Source organism: Mya arenaria, chromosome 2, assembly GCF_026914265.1.
Source record: "Mya arenaria isolate MELC-2E11 chromosome 2, ASM2691426v1".
In the NCBI taxonomy this organism is placed as follows: domain Eukaryota; kingdom Metazoa; phylum Mollusca; class Bivalvia; order Myida; family Myidae; genus Mya; species Mya arenaria.
Window position 1 is genome coordinate 6,626,975 of NC_069123.1, and position 19,042 is coordinate 6,646,016.

Below are 19,042 nucleotides of genomic sequence, written 5' to 3' on the forward strand. Positions count from 1 at the left end.
TATTTAATGATCGTGTTGATGCCTATAGACATAAGTCAACTCTAAGTTAGTTCATGGACATTGCAGATGTCAACGATTATATGTGATTGTAAACGATGTCATTTCAATAAAAGGCTTGAGTTTGTCAATTATCCGCTGATGACTTAAGAACTTGGCAAAGGACAAGAGATAAGAGTGCTTAATTTACTCTAAAGACAAATTAGATGAGACTTGTGATGTGACCACATTGTTACCAAGGAAAAAATCATTTTTTAAGATCCTTCTTCATTTCAAGATGGCTCAGGTTTCTCGATTGTTTGCAATTGTTTTTGTAATTAGCGTCGGGTTTCCCTTTAGTAATGTACCTTAAGCTTTCCGGAAGAAAGGATTGCTACCGTAATTTCACAATATTCTCTACAAGCACATATCGAATGTAAGGCAAACATAAAATAAAAACAATCCTCGTAAAAAAGTGTATCACATTAGCTTGTCCAGCAATTGTCTTTTCCATGGATAAAATTCCCGCTGAGATATATCTGAAAGGTTCTACTATATTGCTGTCATTGGTTTGTGTGTCACTAAATCTCTGCGAATCAGCTTTCTGACCATAAACGAGTTACATTTTCTGTCTTGGTATTGCAAAAAAACCCATCAAACATCGCTACATCACTTGAATAATTCGTACAGCTTGTATCATGGTATGGATCCATGTTTGAATTGGAGTCATATCTGAGCAATAACTTAAATTGTTTGAATGTGTTTAAGTATAAGTTCGTCTTCTGTTCATCTTAATTTTATTTGAACTTAACATTTTGTAGCGTTCTTTCATTTTCAAAATTCATGGTAATTAAAGGTCAATTTGAAGTTGATCTGGTTTGTCCTGCCGTTTCGGTGATAAAGATTTTATCCAAGTAAACAGTAACCTATTATAGCTATTGCTGTCCTTAACACGATGATATTTCTGGCAAAGGACTAGTGTGCAAGCTTAATTAATACTCTTTAAAGTCCATGTGACTACTTTTAAATTGTTTGGTAGACAAGGCGTGTTGTCATGTTCGCTTCTAGTTGACAATCGGTTTTGTTTTGGTATTTGATCGCGTGTTACTTCCTTATACCATCAAAGATGTTCACGACCAGGATCGTATCCAGTGTGCGATTTTTAACTGGTTAGAGTTCAGCTTATAATGTTTTAACTGAAAGTGTTCGTCGCAAGTATATTCAATTCCAGAATGTTTTTCTGTTTGTCAGTTTATATCATTTGCGCAGGCAGTTTTATTTTGTTAAAATATTGTTCATGATCATTTGCGCATGATGCGTTCGTCCAGCACGTAATTTCTTTATTGTATTGAAACCCTGCAAATCAGAAAGTACGTTCATCTGCATTTAATGTGTGTCATTCAATTCACTTTCACTCTAATGAAACAAACAAAAAAATACGAGTCCTTTGGACAAACACACCAAGATTTTGTTGATTAAAGAAAAGGTGAAAATTGCACAGCAACCAGAGGGATTAAAAAATAAATATCGTGTCATCGAAGTGACCACATCGGGAGAAAACAAGATACGTTACAGCCGGTACATACAGAGCCAGACCTTTAGATTATGCTTCACAGGGCTGATGCTATATTTGCATTATTAAATGTTTTTCTTATTTAATGTATCTTATATTTTCTTAGAAAACTACCACGAACAGATTTATCGAGTGAAAAATAGATTGCACGTAAATAAATGAAAACAATATCGTTATGCGGTGTTATTTGAAAGAGTAATCGTTATTGACATACAAGACATACAACATGTAACTATGCTTACATATGAAATATATATTAGCGCTAATAAATATCCTGGATCTGGAACTAGTTTTTTTGAGAACATATTTTTAAATATTGTAGTACTACTGTTAGAAAAGTGCCGAAACTTTCCCTTTTATTGAAAATTTGTATTAGGCTTTGCTCTATTTTTACACGTGCATCGGAAAACTAATTTTGAGGTCAATTGACACTATTTGTTAAAAATTTCAAACATTCTCGTGCTTTCTTACAAAATTGAAAGCATTTGGAAATATAAACTGTCAAACAAACGTCATTCTTTTACACCAGGTTGCTTTGTCTCTAATGATTTAATTTCGTTCCGAAACCCAAAAGTTAAATTTAAAGCAAACAAGACTCACCTCCAAAAGCGTTCCACTCGTAAAATGCCTCTAAAGTGATTTAGCCTTTATGCCACCCTAACACTGACGATGTAAAACGTACTTTGATCCAGCGCGCTTTAATTCATTTAAACTGGTTTAATTCCCAGCTACAGTGTTTTACGGGCCGTTAAAGGACTACAACCTAGTCTAAATTTATTTGTGCTATAATACTCTAGAGTCTAGAAATAATTATTGTTTAAAACGGACAAAATTCAGATTGCGTGTATTCGATGTCTTACGAGTTACAATTGATTTATTAATACAATTATTTAACTTTTACTTATGTTCTCCTTTAATGAATACATTACTGCTTTAAATTGCATTATCAAGTATAGAAAAATACTGAAAGATTTATTGCAACATATATACATGTTTTGTAAGGATATCATGAAGAAACATGATTATCATAATATTGTTATTTTGCAAGCTGAATAATCAAAACTAAGTCAATTTTAAGCATTGCTAAATGTGTAGCTAAGCTCAAAAAAGAAATCTGCAATTGATCGAATCTGTTAAATTGTCTGGCTTTGGAACGAAACTATCGTGCGTGAATATCCAATTATTGGGCTTGTTTAAATGATAACGCTCAAACAAGATATTAAGATATTTTATATGAATGTTGAAGATCAAAGAACAAGACAGACAATATAAACCTTGAAACAACCAATGCAAAGTTAATGCTCGCCATCTTAAAAACGGATTTTCAGACCGTTAGTTATTAATGGACTTCACGTACAATGGTTGACTTATTTTTCAAGTACTGGAATGTTATGTGCAGTTTTAATATATTTACTTTTCAACGTACGTTTGCATCGAGGAACCATTCAATTACTTAGTCAATATAAAGTTATATGAGACTATTTTATATCGATATATTTATTCATGCTTAGAACATTTTCATTATTTGATGATACGGAATTTCATTTGTTTGTCCACACATGCTTGGTGGACATATGCTTTACTGGAATTACCTGTAACTTCTAGCAGAAAGCGATGATTACTTATAGTATGTTGTTGATAACAAGCAAACTGGTTGAAAAAGCGGTCCTTTGGAAGGGTTTATTACATCTCAAGTTCATATAAGTGGAACCTGTTAACCTCAGAAATATACTGAAGCATTTATTCAACATATGTTCACGTTTTTTAAGGATATTATGAAAAACATGATTAAAATGTTTCCTTAAAATTGAAATTATTCAGCGCTTAAACGTATATTTGCTGTACATTTTGGAATGGGATATCACTCAAAACTCAAATTACAAACAAGTTATATATGATACAAAATAATGGTTTAAACTATATATGTCCCCGTTTTGTATGTACTGCATCATAATTTCTGTTGTAGTGTATACTGTTTCAAATGAAACATGATAAATATACAACAATTTCAAAAAATAAGTATCCTTGTTTGATACACTGTCAATATTTTTCATTATTATCACTAGAGAGCCTTATTAGCAACGTGGTTTTCAGAAAATACTAGTGTTTTTCTTCAAAAAAAAGAAAAAGAATAGTTAATCTGTAGACAGTTTAAATATAATGTTTTCAAACGTAAGTTTTCTTTATAACCGTTTCCCCGTATCATTGATACTGATGCATCATTTTTAAAAAGAAAACTATTATTGGATACGACGATGTCCTGATCAATTTGTAACTTCGGCCCAGTGTTCCCAATATGTTACAATTAATATATGTTCATTTGTCCAAGTAAGGTATACGGCAATTGCTTTAATTCCACTAGCCAGACCTACCCTAGATTTACTGCTGATCCTAAATTGTTTTTAGATTGAATTTCTGTTTATTGCTGAAATGCCATGGAGCATATGAAAATATGCAATATTAATTATATTGCGCCTATGTCAATCGCGTATTGGTATATGGAATGGATGCAGTACATGTTTAAATTTAAAGTACTTTTAAAAAATTTAAAGTTTATTTCATTAATAAACGTACCTACTTTTTGAAATTTATAGCTAAATCTGTAGTTTTACTAAATGTCGTAAGGAAAAACATTACTCTCATGCTTCGAAATTCGAGATTAAAAACAGAAATTCCTGAATTTTAAATGCTTAACCCAGCAAAATGTGTATGAATGCTTTAGATCAAAGACCAAGCAGAAATACAAAGAAAGGTTGAAAGCAGTATTGCACAGTAAACGATCCCAATATTAATTTCTGCGACAGCATTAATGCGTGCAACGATTCCGTAAAGATCAAATACTACGGCGTTTAATTATTTACAATGGATTTAACGCATATTTGATGGGTTATATCCCTACAACAGCAATTTTACATTAAGATTTTTTTGTTCATTTTCTGCACGGATGTTTGCATCATGAAAGCAAACAGTTCATGACATTATTTTCTCGATGTATGATCGGTGTAACGGTTCTATCATTTTAAAATACGGAATTCCAATCCAATTTACTTTTTTTCAATAAGATTGATACGGTGCATGATTCATTAAGGTCTGCCGACGTATGCATTATTGGATTAAAATTTTGCAATTCCCAATGGAAAACAGCGGATCCTGTTTAAAACAGGGTATTCCTGTGTTAATCGAAACATCCGGTCTTGCTTAACTTTCTAACTCGTGCTTTACCCATTTTTTTAAATGAAAAATGCATTCTGAATAACAGGCATTCAACTTACAAAACATCGTCCAAATTATAAGTGTTATTCAAACCGTTTACTAGCAGCATTTGCCATGAAATTTGATATACTGCAACTAATATCTTTTACAGGCTTGAAAAACGCGATAATATTGTATTTTCAAGACTTACCAATGCCAACGGGCCAAAATATTGATTCCTACAGCAAACGTTATATTGCAGACGGTATAACCTTTCTATGTCAGTATAAAACAACACAAACACATCAACATAAAACAGAAATATGATGAAATGGAATAAAATGAAATTTTACTGTTGCTAATTAATAGACTTCAATATATATATCATTGTTTCAGTCAACCAATTTAGAAGGCATAAATTATCATCAAGAGAGAGGGTGGGTATGTATTCGAATTAAAGCATTTTAATAAGAATGGTGTTCGTTAATAACGTAGGAAGTCATAAAGTACGTTTATGGTCGTTGAATAATTATAATTACAGTCGAATAGACACAAGGCCTATGAGCCTAAATGCCGTCCGTGCTGAAAAGAAGGTAAACTATCCATTTGATACCTCTATTTTATTACCCTTGCAATCTCATTTTGCAAAATTAATCCCTTCCTTATAACAGTTTTCCAAAAAAGAGAATGAATGTGTGTACACAATTTGTTGGCTTGTTGAAGAAATAAAAAGCTAAAATGCGATACAATACATTTTGAAAACCTGGTTTATGATTAAAATGTTGGCTACTGAGCTTGTTTCTGTAGTTTTTCACATAAGTTTCGAATATATAAATGTTTACACGTAAGGACTAAATAGTCAAGTGATAATGCATGCGTGTAAAGAGAGAAAACAAAATTGATTGCAAATGTTCTCTGTACCAAAATTGTGTTTTGAGTTAAGTTGATTAAAAAGCTGATGTACAATATGCATACATTTAACTATTTAAAATGTTGTTTAACCTTCTTTCAATAATTTCAGACTACCGGATCGCAGCAGTAAGATCTGCCAAAAATAGAAAATCTAATATAATTATGATTTCTGTGAATTATCTAAGGGATAGAAAATATATGATAACTACAGTCTGCATAGCTGACGTCTTTATTGTTAACCAAATCTCTTTTGTCAGATGTGTAATTAAGACAGAGAAACTAGAGTCATTCCTACCTGCAAAAACTATTTAAGGATACGTTCATTGTCTCTAACTAATCTCACTTATTATCTTAATAACGATCGATCGAATATTTGAATAAACGAGTAAATGAAAAAATACCTAAATTATATAAATGAATGTATGCATAAAAATAATAATGATTTTGTGAACAACCAAATACACTTCACGATGATGTGCTCCATTGAACAAAAACAACAACAAATACTAATTCTATTAACATATCATGTATTAATACAACATACATACTATGGTGTTTAATACATATGCAAGATAGACTTGCGAATATCACATTATGATACTCAACAAATATCATGTGGCAAGAACTTACTGACCATAGGCACCAAACGGGTAGTATTCGAACAATGTTGTAACAACGTAACACAATTAATAAGGTCTCATTCTTTATTTCAGTGTTTTGGGGACTAGATTCAAACGAGGTTTGTCGCGATATTGGCTTCGTCTTGCTGTCATTGCGTCTTCACACAGTTGATGTACTTGTTATATCCCCTTGATGAAACCTTTCGACACTCCACCTCTCATGTTGTCAACTGTTGGGGAAAAGAGGGGAATAAAGCACAAGGTATTGTTGTTAGTTTTGTATTAACTCATACTGAACTAACGTTTGCGAAGATATGCAATACTTTTGCTTTACTAACAATGAAAACACTTATTAAATACCAGTAGCATGATAGTATGAGCTATCATTAAGGGAAATGTAGAGTACATTGTATTCGGAGATCAAAACAGCATATATAAAAACAAAAACCGTCTATAAGTTCGATTACTAGTACAATCTATATTAGTTTAAAACTGACAATGGTTCTTTACGAGATTCTCACAGTTGTATGTAATGAATGGGGAGGAGAAGAAAATAAATCATTTCACTGATAGCCTCATGAAACGGAAACAAACGCTAGAATAATCTGATGGACGCTTTCTTAAGTTGTTGATCTGCCCTTTATTATTCGTGTCACGCTTTTGAGAGCAAATAATATGTGAGCATTTTGATTTGCCGATCAAATCGATAATGTGTTATACATATCATACATATCATACAAAAAAAACGTCAAGTTAGGCGTCCTTGGAATTTATCATTAATTCAACCGTTTACTACCAACCATACGTTCATACTGTTGATTTAGATAAGTCTCTCAAACAATATTTGAAGAGCTGCTGCGTATATATAATAATTTTCAAACATAAATAAAACAGAGTTTTTCTTACCTGCCCATACTATTTGTAGATACGTTAATGGAAAATTACAATAGGTTATGCCTGGCCAAATATGTAACTTCGTTCAACAACGAATACCCACCAGCGATCGAATCTGTTCCATTTCGTGCATCGAAACGTAACTATCGTGCTTGCATATCCGATTATTAGGCTTGTGTCTGGTAATTGCTATGCTCAAACATGATGAATAATTTATATGATGTTTAAGATCAAAGGCCAAGACAGACAGCGTTAAACATTGAAGCAATCAATGCAAAGCGCATGGTTTCAATCTTAATATCTGCGAAGCATATGTATGTGTCTCAATTCTATAAAGTTCTATTTATGACAGTTAATTATAATGGACTTCACGTAGGCTGGATGACTGATTTTCAAAACTCAGCAATGTTATATTCAGGGTGTTTTTTTTTAAAAAATCAACGTAGTTTTGCATCGACGAAGCAATTCAGTTACTAAATCAATTATTAGTTAATGTGGCACTTTTTCTATAGATGGAATCATGCGTGCTAACAACTTTTCCATCATTAGAATATACGGCATTTCAATCCAATTAACAAAATTAATCATTTTATATTAAAGATGCCGTCTTATTCCCAAATAAGATTTACAGCAATTAATACTATTGTTTAAATATTCCAAAAAGGTTGCATAAATGTCGAAAACAACTTATTACAGATACCAAGTTAAAGTTGAAAGAAACGAGCATAAAACACGGTATTTCTACCTTATAAATGAGACTATAGTAAACAACAGTAAATCTTTTGGCATTTACCAATCATTTAATATTTTTGCGCTTTCTGCTATAAAATATACGGTTACTATCTTGTAATCGGTAATTAATATTTTCCGTAACTGCATTATTTAGTAAGTAGTTAAAGGTTTATCAGTCAAATTTATGTTGGTAATTCATGTTTATGTAATGATTTTGAATAAGAGTGTCACTTTAAAATTTCGAATGTGCTTGTCTATTCTTGCTTTACACACATAGGTTTGACTGAAATGATCTATAGCGCCAAGCGGAAAGCGACAAATGCCATTCGGCACCGGATAGTTCGGCTTGAAACATTTTTAAACTTATTTCTTTATAAATGGAAAATGCCTGTCTAGGTCTTGTTGCTCATCATACCTGAACTCAATGTGGTCAACATTTAATTTTTGTTATAACCTTTTGTCCGTCGTCTTCAATCAGTTCTTAACCGCTCTAGCATCCACATGTCTGAATCTCTTTTATTCAAACTTACTGACCGTTTGAAGGTTGTACCCATTTATCCTTAATTAACCCCCCTTGTTTTATATAGTATATAATTATGTAGTCTGTTGTTTGTGGAGCTATGTGTTGTTTCGTGTGTTTGGTTTGGAAATGTTCTCGGATATCGGTCAGGTTGGACTATGGGTGACAATTTTCATAAGCAAGCTTATTTATATTTCAACATCTATCATAATTTTTAAGTATATTTATCGTTTTTTATAACAAATAATAATATTTAGTAGCAAGACTTGATTCATCTTTTTATGTACTTTTGTTTTGATACAATGTACATGTTTACACAAATTTATGTTTGAACTTTTGATAACAATCTATGATCTAACAAACAAACGTCAGAGGTTAATGACAAATAAAGTTGTTTCCAAGTCTGATTTTGCCGCATTTCAGTAAATTAAAACAATTATAAACCTAACATGTACCAACAAAACAAACCTTAAAGCAAAATAAAACAATGTATGAACAAAAATGTTTAAAACAAAACATATTTAGCCTGTTGTGGCATCAATAAAACCTCCACACAAACATAACGACTTAAGTGTATTTATCGATAAAAAAACCAATAACAATTCACAGAAAAACGAAATCAGTCTCAATGTATTGCATTTTTCTACGTACAATAATGATAACAAATAGAATAAACATGTAACATTAACAATTAACACAATAATAAATATTTAACATATCTATGCCGTTAAGCAATCAATTTTAACAAATATGGCATTTAACATTCAATTTGAACAATTATGTAATTTAACATTCAAGCCAACTCAGACACAGTCCTACACTATTGGGAAAACAGCATTAGTACCCTCTTCGTTTTATCATAGCATAGTGAGTCAGACTGAGTCCCTTTTCTGACTTCTTTCGTCCCCTTTCAAGTGTTCCTGTAACACAATAACCAAGTTGGAAATCAGCGCTATCAACATTCGATGTGAGATACATTCTGAAGTCGCTGTTTGTTTTGTCTTTTATTTTTCCGGAAATGACGGTAGAACCATTTTTAATGCAATGAATTTTGCCCTTTACTTCATACGTTTGCGACCCAGTGACTTCTGTAATTTTTACACGCGACCTACTCCACCAATAGGTTTTCAGCAGCCAATATGACGTCATTGCTGGTTGTGCCCACCCTGAAAAAAAAACAAAGGCAAACACACTTAAGATAGAAACAAGGTATATTCAAGCTTAAATTGTATCTAAAACTTTAGTGTTCCTTTTAAGGATCACAATCAAAATTGAGCATGTATGTTCAATAATTTGTACAATTATTTATTTACTCTTGGCAAAGTACCAGACCATTTCCAGAAATTCACATTTAGTTATAAAAGTCAAAACTAGTTGCTTTGGGTAATCAATGATTACATATGTTAGCTGGAACAAAATTGTTATCCGATATTTTTCTCTGTAACATTTGTATTAATTAACTGATCGTATTTTATTATAGCAGTTCACCAATCTTCACAATACAGGACATTACAGTTGCCAAAGAATAGCAATTAAAACAAAATTAGCTCCTATACTTGTATAAAATGATATACACGTGCAAAACCAGTACATATTGGTTCGGCTTTTTGTTGGACTTGGCTTCTATTGTAAATACGCAACGTACAGAAGTCCTGACAATGTATACAAATATTCCAATAACATGTTTAAGAAACTGTATTACCGTGTAGGTTAACACAAGTCAAAAGGACAGAGACGAGACATCAAATGATTAACATGACGCTGAAGTAATATATACTGTCACCATTCCAAGCGCAGACTATTTATTGCTGTTTTTCTTGAACTCTGCAGTGTTAAGGAATCTATAGCAATTATTAATTATTTCTTGTACTAAATCAGTTATGCTCCGGCTAGCAATAGTTGACCTGTGGAGTCTTCTTCCATCGACAAGGTGTAAAAAAGCTCCCCTCGGTGTAAATTTCAAGTTTCAAATGTATCCATAAACCGTACACGCCAAGACTATAGGCAAATTATATTAGGGAAAAGATATACTTCAACGAGAACGGTTAGAAGATCTGCATGATAACTTTGAAGAAAATATCAGTATATTCGGTATGTTCAGAGACTAGTTGAATTATTGTTGTTATATGATATAATTGGTTTGTATTGGCATAACTAAGAGTGTCATAAAATTAACTGTTGAATGTAGTATAATATTAAACTTCACTTGGTTTGGATAAATATGAGGGGCATAATTGTGGATTCTGTTGTTATCGCGTGTCTTATTCTGCCGACTACAGTGGTCTTTTATAGATTCATTGATGCTTAATGTATTTAATGTGTACTAAACGTAAGACTGATGACTATCACAAGTATACATAACTTATCATGCGATGTATTTTAAAACCAAATGATCAATTGACGTCTCTGGAAAAATTGTACATTTTTTCACGACGATTTTCAACGACTTTCAGTCCTCATTCTAATGTCCCTGAAATAAAATATATTTCGTAACATGTGTGCATAATGCAACATTCTTAAGACATGTTAATGATCAATTGCGCAAAAAACAATGTGTTTATATATAATGTGTATGGAACTGAAAGTCTCCTTAAACAAAACTGAACACCATCATTCACATTTTATGCCTCTTCGTTTATCTTGCTATCCAATGAGGCGCAGTAACAATATGTATGAAACAGTATGACGAATTGTTGATCTAGTGCAAACACTGCAACAACTTTGATTAAATGTGAAATATGAATGAAATAAAAGTATCCGCAGTCATTTTATAATGTGTGTTTCTGGAGAACTTTTATATTTAAAACTTTTTTACCTGCAGCAAGACTTTGTTTTCTGGTGATGGAATATCTCATAATATTGTCTTCATCATTTCAGTATTTTAGCGCTCAAATGCATTTTTTGACGTTTTAAAACGCACCCTTTTTCAGTCGTAAAAGAGGCATTACTCGTGTACCAAGTTGTATGCGATTATCTTGAACGGAGTATCTCGTGATTTGCTTTTATAAGTTTAAAAGTGTTTGCCAGCGAACGAATATGCCTTAGCTGCAAAGGTGCTGCGACAGTCACTCGACATTTTTCTTTAAAAAACAACAACAATCAATTAAGCATACATTTAGAACTATCTCAGAAGTTTCCTTATTTGTAAAGCCCTCAGTAATGGAAAAAGGTAGCTGATACCTACAATTTCAAGGGCTGAAGTCAACGCGGAGATTAAACGTTTTAGTATTAGGGAATAACAGTGGAGCTCTCAAAACAAATACGGTAGTTTTCTTCTTTTTAGCCTTTGGCTTTTTTGTGCCGGGTTTTGGGCTATAGATATTACCAGAAAATGAATGGTTACTTAAGGTGAACGAGTGATTCTTTGGAAACGTTAAATACATCTCAAATGCATAAAAGTTGAACTATGTTGCATTAAAAGAATAGAGGAGTATGAAACATATCATCCATGACAGTGTCAATTTCCCTGAGAACAAAAGGCATCTCAGGAATAACACTATGCGTGTATAACTCCTTTGCTAAATCATTTAAAGCCTGGTTTTCAGAAGACACCAGATGAAACATAAAATCCTAAAATATACTTGATAATCTGTAGACAGTTATAATTCAATTTAAATGAACGCAACTTTTCTTTCAAACCGTGTTCCCGTTAATTTATTTCTGATACATCTGGCATAGAAGCAAAATAATGTCAGGTAGGGCGATAATCTCATCAATAATTTACTTAATATACAGTTACCCATATATGGCAACCCATATTTGTTCAAATATTTCGGTTAGCAGTTGTTCTGGTATATATATAACAAATTCTCCCCTAGATATGACTGCCGATCCTGATCGGAAATGTGAAAAAATAATCTTCCTTTGTTCCGTTGTAAGTTATTTGTTTCGTTGCTTGCTAAAATACTATTTAAACTATACAATACTGATAAATTGGAATGCAGGTCATTGGTTCTAACATAAACAAGCAATGAATTTTACGCTTTGCAAATATATAAATTTACTAAATATCGTGAAGTAAAACATCCGTACCAGGCGTTGGTATTAGAGATTTAAACTTGACATTTATTTCGTAAATTCGTAGGCTTTAACCTGAAAACAACTCATATGAAGGCTTTAGATCAAAGACAAATGTGACGTCTAAAATAGCCATGGAAATTTAATTAATCACAATCTTAATTTCTGCGACAGCATATATGCGTGCAACAACTCCCTAAAGATCAAATGATATGGCCATTAATTATTCATAATGGACCTAATTCATGCTTGATGGATGATTTGCCTAGTACTACAATATTACATAAATAATGTTTTATTCATTTTCTGCACGTACATTTGCATCGCAAAAGCAATTAGATTGCTGAGTGGTTAATGAAAATATTTCCTAGACATTGGTGCTTTCGGCTCTTTAACCTTGAAAAACGGAATGTAAATCAGATTAATTAATTTCTTACAATCAGATTGATATGGTGTTTTCCGTGATCCATTATATTTTGCAGGCTTGTGCATTTCTGGATAACAAATCCTAAATAAAAAACAGCGGACCATGATTTGCTCCGGATGTTTATATATTGTAAATATATATATATACAACATTACAAGACAAGAGCGTTTATAAAAGGCTGCAAACGTTCTCCTGCACCGGGTTGTAAAACGAGGTATTATAATATCTTCAGGAAACATAAAGGCCGGTGTGCCAGATTACAGATACTAATAGCAAACAGTTTACCTATCTGTATGTCAACACGAAAATCGCATTGAAAATGCAATGATTAATTGACGCACTTTGACTATATCAAAAACAAACACATCTTAACAGACAATTGCTAATTGTCAACTTATCGAGAATTTACATAATCATCAAGAGCAAGTAGATCAATCAATTTTGATTTGAGCATTTCCATTCGGAATAGTGTTGGACATAAAATTAAGAAAGAATTAAGCTATCAGGAAAATAACCTGGATATAAATGTATGTATGATTTCGACTTCAACATATTTTACTGAATTTTAGGTAATATTCTCATATAAAATGGAGTGATGAAAATTCATTTGATTTCCTAACCGTGCGGTAACAATTTGAACCACTTAAATGATTTCCTGACCTTGCAAAACGATTAACCTCTACAATTCAATAATGCTGTTGTTTTGGCTTAGTCGTGAGTTTCTATATAGATAAATGTTCGGACAAGTGGGAGATTGAGTGTTCGTGAACTGGTTTATCCCTCGCAGTTTTCTTACACAAAATTTGCAGTGCCTGTGCCATAGATTATAAGTATCTTTCATGGCCGAGAGTGTAAGATAGGTTCATTCCGACCCGAGCGTAGGGAGTTTTGCGCAAACGAGGTTTACCGAGTTGCCGCAAAACACCCTGCGCGAGGGTCGGGATGAACCTATCTTACACGAGCGGCTATGGTAGATGCTCTTTCTCCCACCTCAGTTAAACAAAATTAAGTAAACATGTATTTTTTTGCTGGAACTCTTTTGTGCTTAGTGAAAATAATTGCGTACGGATATGCGATAATTCGTGCTTGTCATGGATATTCGCGCAGTGATTCAGAGTATGTAAATGGTCTGATCGGTCTTTAAATAGTTCTAAGAAGAGTGAAGCATTGTTTCTTGAAAGGTGCGTGAAAACTGTTTTCTGGTGACATTTGAAGCGAGAAATAATAAACTAAATATTGCCATAAGACAGGGTTTCCATGATGCGCTACAGACGACAGTCTTCAACAAGGGAGGTAATTACAATGTGGTGACCATTAAAAGAAGTTCCATACGGGCATTTTTTCTTCCCCCGTGGGCAAGATAAGAATTTCTAGCATGGTTAAATTAATGGATCTACTAATCTGAGGTGGGAGAAAAATGTTTCGGACAAGTGGAAAGTTGGGTGTTCATAAACTGGTTTATCCCTCAGAGTATTCTTACAACATTTGCAGTGCCTGTGGCAAGTTAGTAACCCTATTATTTTTTAATAGCGATATATTTATGTTTGTTCAATGCGTAATTGTCTTCATGTGACGTTGTGTATCATTCGTTTAGTGTATGAATACCCTGGTATATTTAAATAAAATATATATGTATTGGACGGGTTTCCCTGTTGTTTCTATGTGTGTGTTTTTTTAATAATCAATAAAAAAAGGATCAAAATCATTTCTATACTATCTAATCGAAGTTATTGATTTTTTTAATTCATTTGCAATAATGTAATAATCTAAACAACAAGATTTGTTTAATCACGCTGTTTAAAAAAAAAAGTATATTCTACCGATCTTCATAATCTTAAACTGTAAATTTTTAGCAAATGACCGATGGATTTGCTTTTCTTAAGCGATGCTTTAATGTTAGGGACAAAAATCCATAAAGTTCAATTTTTTGGATTAGAATAGTAAGCAAAACACAAAACTACGATTGACAACAAAGTGATAAGAATTAAACCAGATCCTTATACGTATGCGAAACCAAAACACTTACCTTCATATGGGAACAAATGAATCTTTGTCGAAACTCCTTCATGGTTTAAAAACTTCTTGCAACATTTTCCTCGAGTCTCGTAGTAAAATAGCTGCACCATTTTAAAGTATATACCTGAAACACAGTTGCAGATATTTGAGAAAAGGTGATATTTGTGTTTTAAATAGCAAGAAGACTCGTTGTGTGAGGTCACAACAAAAGAGCCTCTGTGCAATGGTGTTGCTCAAACTCAATCGACGCAGCCCCTATGGCCTTGTTTTGAGACCGCCACTGGTATATAGTTTTACAATAATCACAATAACGTTTATACAATCTCTCCGGCAAAAGTTAGGGCAATCGTATTCATCGGACCTAGTCCACGACTAAACTACGTTGTCAAGGATTAATTCTGATAATCAAAAATAACTCAAGGACATGCAATACGTTGTATTTTCTTAAAAGTATAAAACAATGAACTCGGAAACTTTAATTTTTTGAGAATAAAGCATATAATACTGTCACTTTAATCGTCTAAACTATATGTTTGATAGTTTGATTGGTGATCAAAGTAAAAAAAAACATTTACCAATATACCCGTAGAATCATCATCTCAATTTGAATTGAAACAAAAACAGTCGCTGTAAGTGACACACGCCCCCAAAATGCAAGACATATCAAAGAAATATGCCTATATTAAAGAAGTGCTAACATGAATTATAAATAAATTTGCAAAATTCTGAGTTTGGTAACTTTAAACATAAACGTAAGTTTTGGAGGTGGGGTACTAGGACTTGAATGCGAAACATCCATAGATAATAACTACTCCGGATACTATCACATATACTGTATGCGCATTAATACAGCATTGCATTATGATTCGCTCCATGGTGTGACTCTGACGTTAAAGGTAGTAACATGGGTCTTGCATGCGAAACATTCCCATTGTGTACCAATTGAACATTCCATGTTATTTCAAAATCCAAATAGAATAACATGGTTGGAACCCAAACTAGCCCATCAATACTCATTGAGCATGTACATAGCATTTCCAAATGAGTAAACTCATTCTAATAATTATCTTGACCTTCGAGACAGGAACGTTGGTTTTAGACGCGGCATGGCATCTCTATGTATTAAACATCTTTGCCAGTTGTTGTGGGTTTTTTTCAAAATATATATGTGCATGATATAGTTACAGTCCGGACACGACCGCCAATTCTAGATGTGCATATCTGTATATTTATTCAAGAATAAAACGGTGATCTTCACTATCTTAGGCACAGGTCTTGTACGGTTCGCGTTGTCAATGTGAAATGTCTGAGAAATGTGCCGGGTAAATTTGAAACTGCACCGTGCATTACAAAGTAGCAACTTTGCCACGACTGCCGACTCCCTATGTAAATACATACAGCATTCAATAATCATAATTTACCACAAACTTGGACCTTGACCTTCGCAGTAAGGACGTTTGTCTAAATAAGACACGTTGCATTTGTGTGCAAAACATTTGTGCCAGGTTATTTTAAAATCTAACTTTGCATGGCCTGAAGTTACTGTAAGAGCAAAATATAGGAAGGGAAGGACGGACGCATAGACATATAGTGCGAGATTAGTATCCTTACCCTCGGTTGCACTTTTTTTTTTTTTTTTTTTTTTTTTAGAATCTTTTTCAATGTGTTCCTTTCCTTTCATGAATATACTAGAACTAGCCATAAAACAATTGTGTAATGCAGTCTTTATTCCTTAGGACGTATTAATCAAGCAACTAAGGTAAATTCGTTGAACCAAGTAAAACAAACTGTCTGATGTTTAAGGTGAGTTTGCAAACCCCTAGTGATGAAATAAAACGAAAAAGGCGCAAGGAAATATTATCACTGATAATTGCAACTTAAAACATGTGTGTGTTTCAATTGTATATGTGTTCGTATTTGATGTCAGGTTTTCCAATCTTATCGGATTAAACCGTTATGAATGTACTAAATCTCAGATTGATCAAGCAATATATGGAAACGTTAATTCGAATCCATTTATTCATTATCATATTTGAAGATAAATAATAAACGGCAGAAATTAGAGACTTTATCCCTGAATAAATGGCAAAGTTCTCCGATTATGTCTTTTGAGTGTCCTCGATTTCCATAAAAACTTGCTTTGCATAACATACATTTTCAAAAATATTCTGTTATTCAAATTCGCGTGTCGTCAATAAAACTTTATTTCCTTTTGTCGGAGATTTAAAGGAAGCCACCGGAATAATACAGACATATTGATTTGGTGTTCATCAACCGGGCGTTTCCTGCTTCGACAAACAATTACATTTATTCCGACATGTAACCCTTGAATTATCAGCATTACTGAGAAATAACATGTGAATAATTAAAAGTGATTTTAATGGTATTTATCCAATTACGGACCATATATTTAATCAAGCCATAGAGATACTTCAAGTTAAGGTCAATCATTGGTGTTGGTATTCTGAAATGATCGGCTGTTCATTACCGAAGATTCAGATCGTATTTGATCTCATATTTTGTGAATTGTTTTAGTTGTCTAATGTTTTAGTTGAAAATAAGGTAGTGTAGATAAGCAGTCAAAATGTCCGTAGTTAAAAATGCTTAGGGAATAATCGTTCAAAGTTGTCAAAAATGGCGTTTTATTCCATAATGTGCCAAACAGACACATCTATCGGCGCCATTGTCTGCGGTTTCAATTTATATGCTTTAACTTTTCTCCTTGAGTTTCACGCCATAGCCATGGGTAAAATGCCAAGAAAGTGTAAAGCATAAGCGATTTTATTTTTATTTTTTTCAAAATCACCAGTATAGCAGAGAAAGCTTATACAAGACTGAATAAATTTTGTGACTTATACATATGAAGAATATGAAAACATGATAGAGCTTAAATAGTCTACCAAGGACAATTGATTTTTATGTCTGTCTCTTTATTTCTGGTAATCACTGGGTTTATCCGTTCTTTATAATCCTTTGATGCACTGCTTAATACCGCGGCGGCTTTTAAATGTACCATTATGGTATTTGATTGTACAGCAAAGGCAGATATTTAATTAAACGGAATGAAAGGGCTTTAAACTTAGTTGCAATTAAGTCGCTTCACACGATGCACTTTTACATATTTTTCTCTTCAGGCTTAGAAGTAATGCGAAGTTAAAAAAGGTGACAGTAAATTGCATGTTTGAGAAAATTATGTTTGTACTTTTATAATAATAATTATAATTAATTGCTATATCAGGAATATGTATAACGCTATTAAATTGTGCATCAAAACATACAAACGTCATAATTTAAGTAGTATAAATCAATTATTAGAAATATTACTGACATAAAAAATATAAAAAATATAAATACATCAATAAATTTAAAACTCACCGTTATTTTCCTTGTATTATTCCTTATAATTGCCTTTGTGCATCTGTTATCGTTCCCGCACTTGCAAAAGTCAAACACCTATTTGTTCTTTTCCTTCTCAACCGTTCGTTCCAGTTCTCCTAGCTAATCCTCTACATTCTTACAAGTCCATCCCAGCCAATACAAATCAGACCGAGTAGTTTCAAGTGTCGGTTCCGCTTTCACCAACGATGCTCATATATCAGCAAAGCAAATAAAGTCACGGATCAATAGTATTACAGCTTCTGCAACACAAAACATAATAACTAGTATGTCTTCAAGCGCTTCTCCCCATTCGCCTTAAGCAGCGATCAATACAAGTCTGTTAGATTGTATTAATAATCTTGCAAACGGGGGAAACTTGCTAGGTTCACCCAAATACGGGAGAAAACTGAAGTGCTGGTATGTGAGAACGCGTATAGTCACTATTGGGAGATATAGTTTGCGCCTCCAACAATTTATGTTACATCTGTTGCCTGTAAATTCCTTCTCTTCTGTGGAACTTGAGATTAAGAGCCTTGAATATTTAGGGACAAGATGAAACATTTCAATCTGAAAACTCCTTGTAAGGAATTCGATTGAGAGTAATATTTTGCAGCCCAAACAATTTTAGCAAACGGTTAAACAGTTTTTTTGTATAAAAGTTGTGTTTGTTGCGCATTGTATATCTTGTTGCGTGTCTATCAACGCTTCCCTTACGCCATTGACAAGAACTCGAACGGTCTGGGAGTACTTTGCATCTCCCTAATGTCTCTACTGCAAAGCCAATA

The 19,042-nt window shown here is 33.0% G+C and overlaps 1 protein-coding gene across 1 annotated transcript; it reads right to left on the reverse strand.

The window, feature by feature from the left end:
- Positions 1-9,233: 9,233 nt before the first annotated feature.
- Positions 9,234-18,339, reverse strand: LOC128205190 (uncharacterized). Its single transcript, XM_052906667.1, has 3 exons — positions 18,255-18,339; positions 14,890-15,003; positions 9,234-9,585 (listed from the first exon to the last, which is right to left on the reverse strand). Exons 2-3 carry the CDS (start codon positions 14,987-14,989, stop codon positions 9,257-9,259), a joined length of 429 nt encoding a protein of 142 aa, XP_052762627.1. The 5' UTR covers positions 14,990-15,003; positions 18,255-18,339; the 3' UTR covers positions 9,234-9,256.
- Positions 18,340-19,042: the final 703 nt, after the last annotated feature.

What these genes read in the sequence shown, in the direction of transcription:
- LOC128205190 (XM_052906667.1), bottom strand. Translation starts at nt 14,989, where the DNA reads ATGGTGCAGCTATTTTACTACGAGACTCGAGGAAAATGTTGCAAGAAG. An exon ending in TCATTTGTTCCCATATGAAG is followed by an intron (nt 9,586 to 14,889) that starts GTAAGTGTTTTG and finishes TTTTTTTTTCAG; the next exon opens with GGTGGGCACAACCAGCAATG.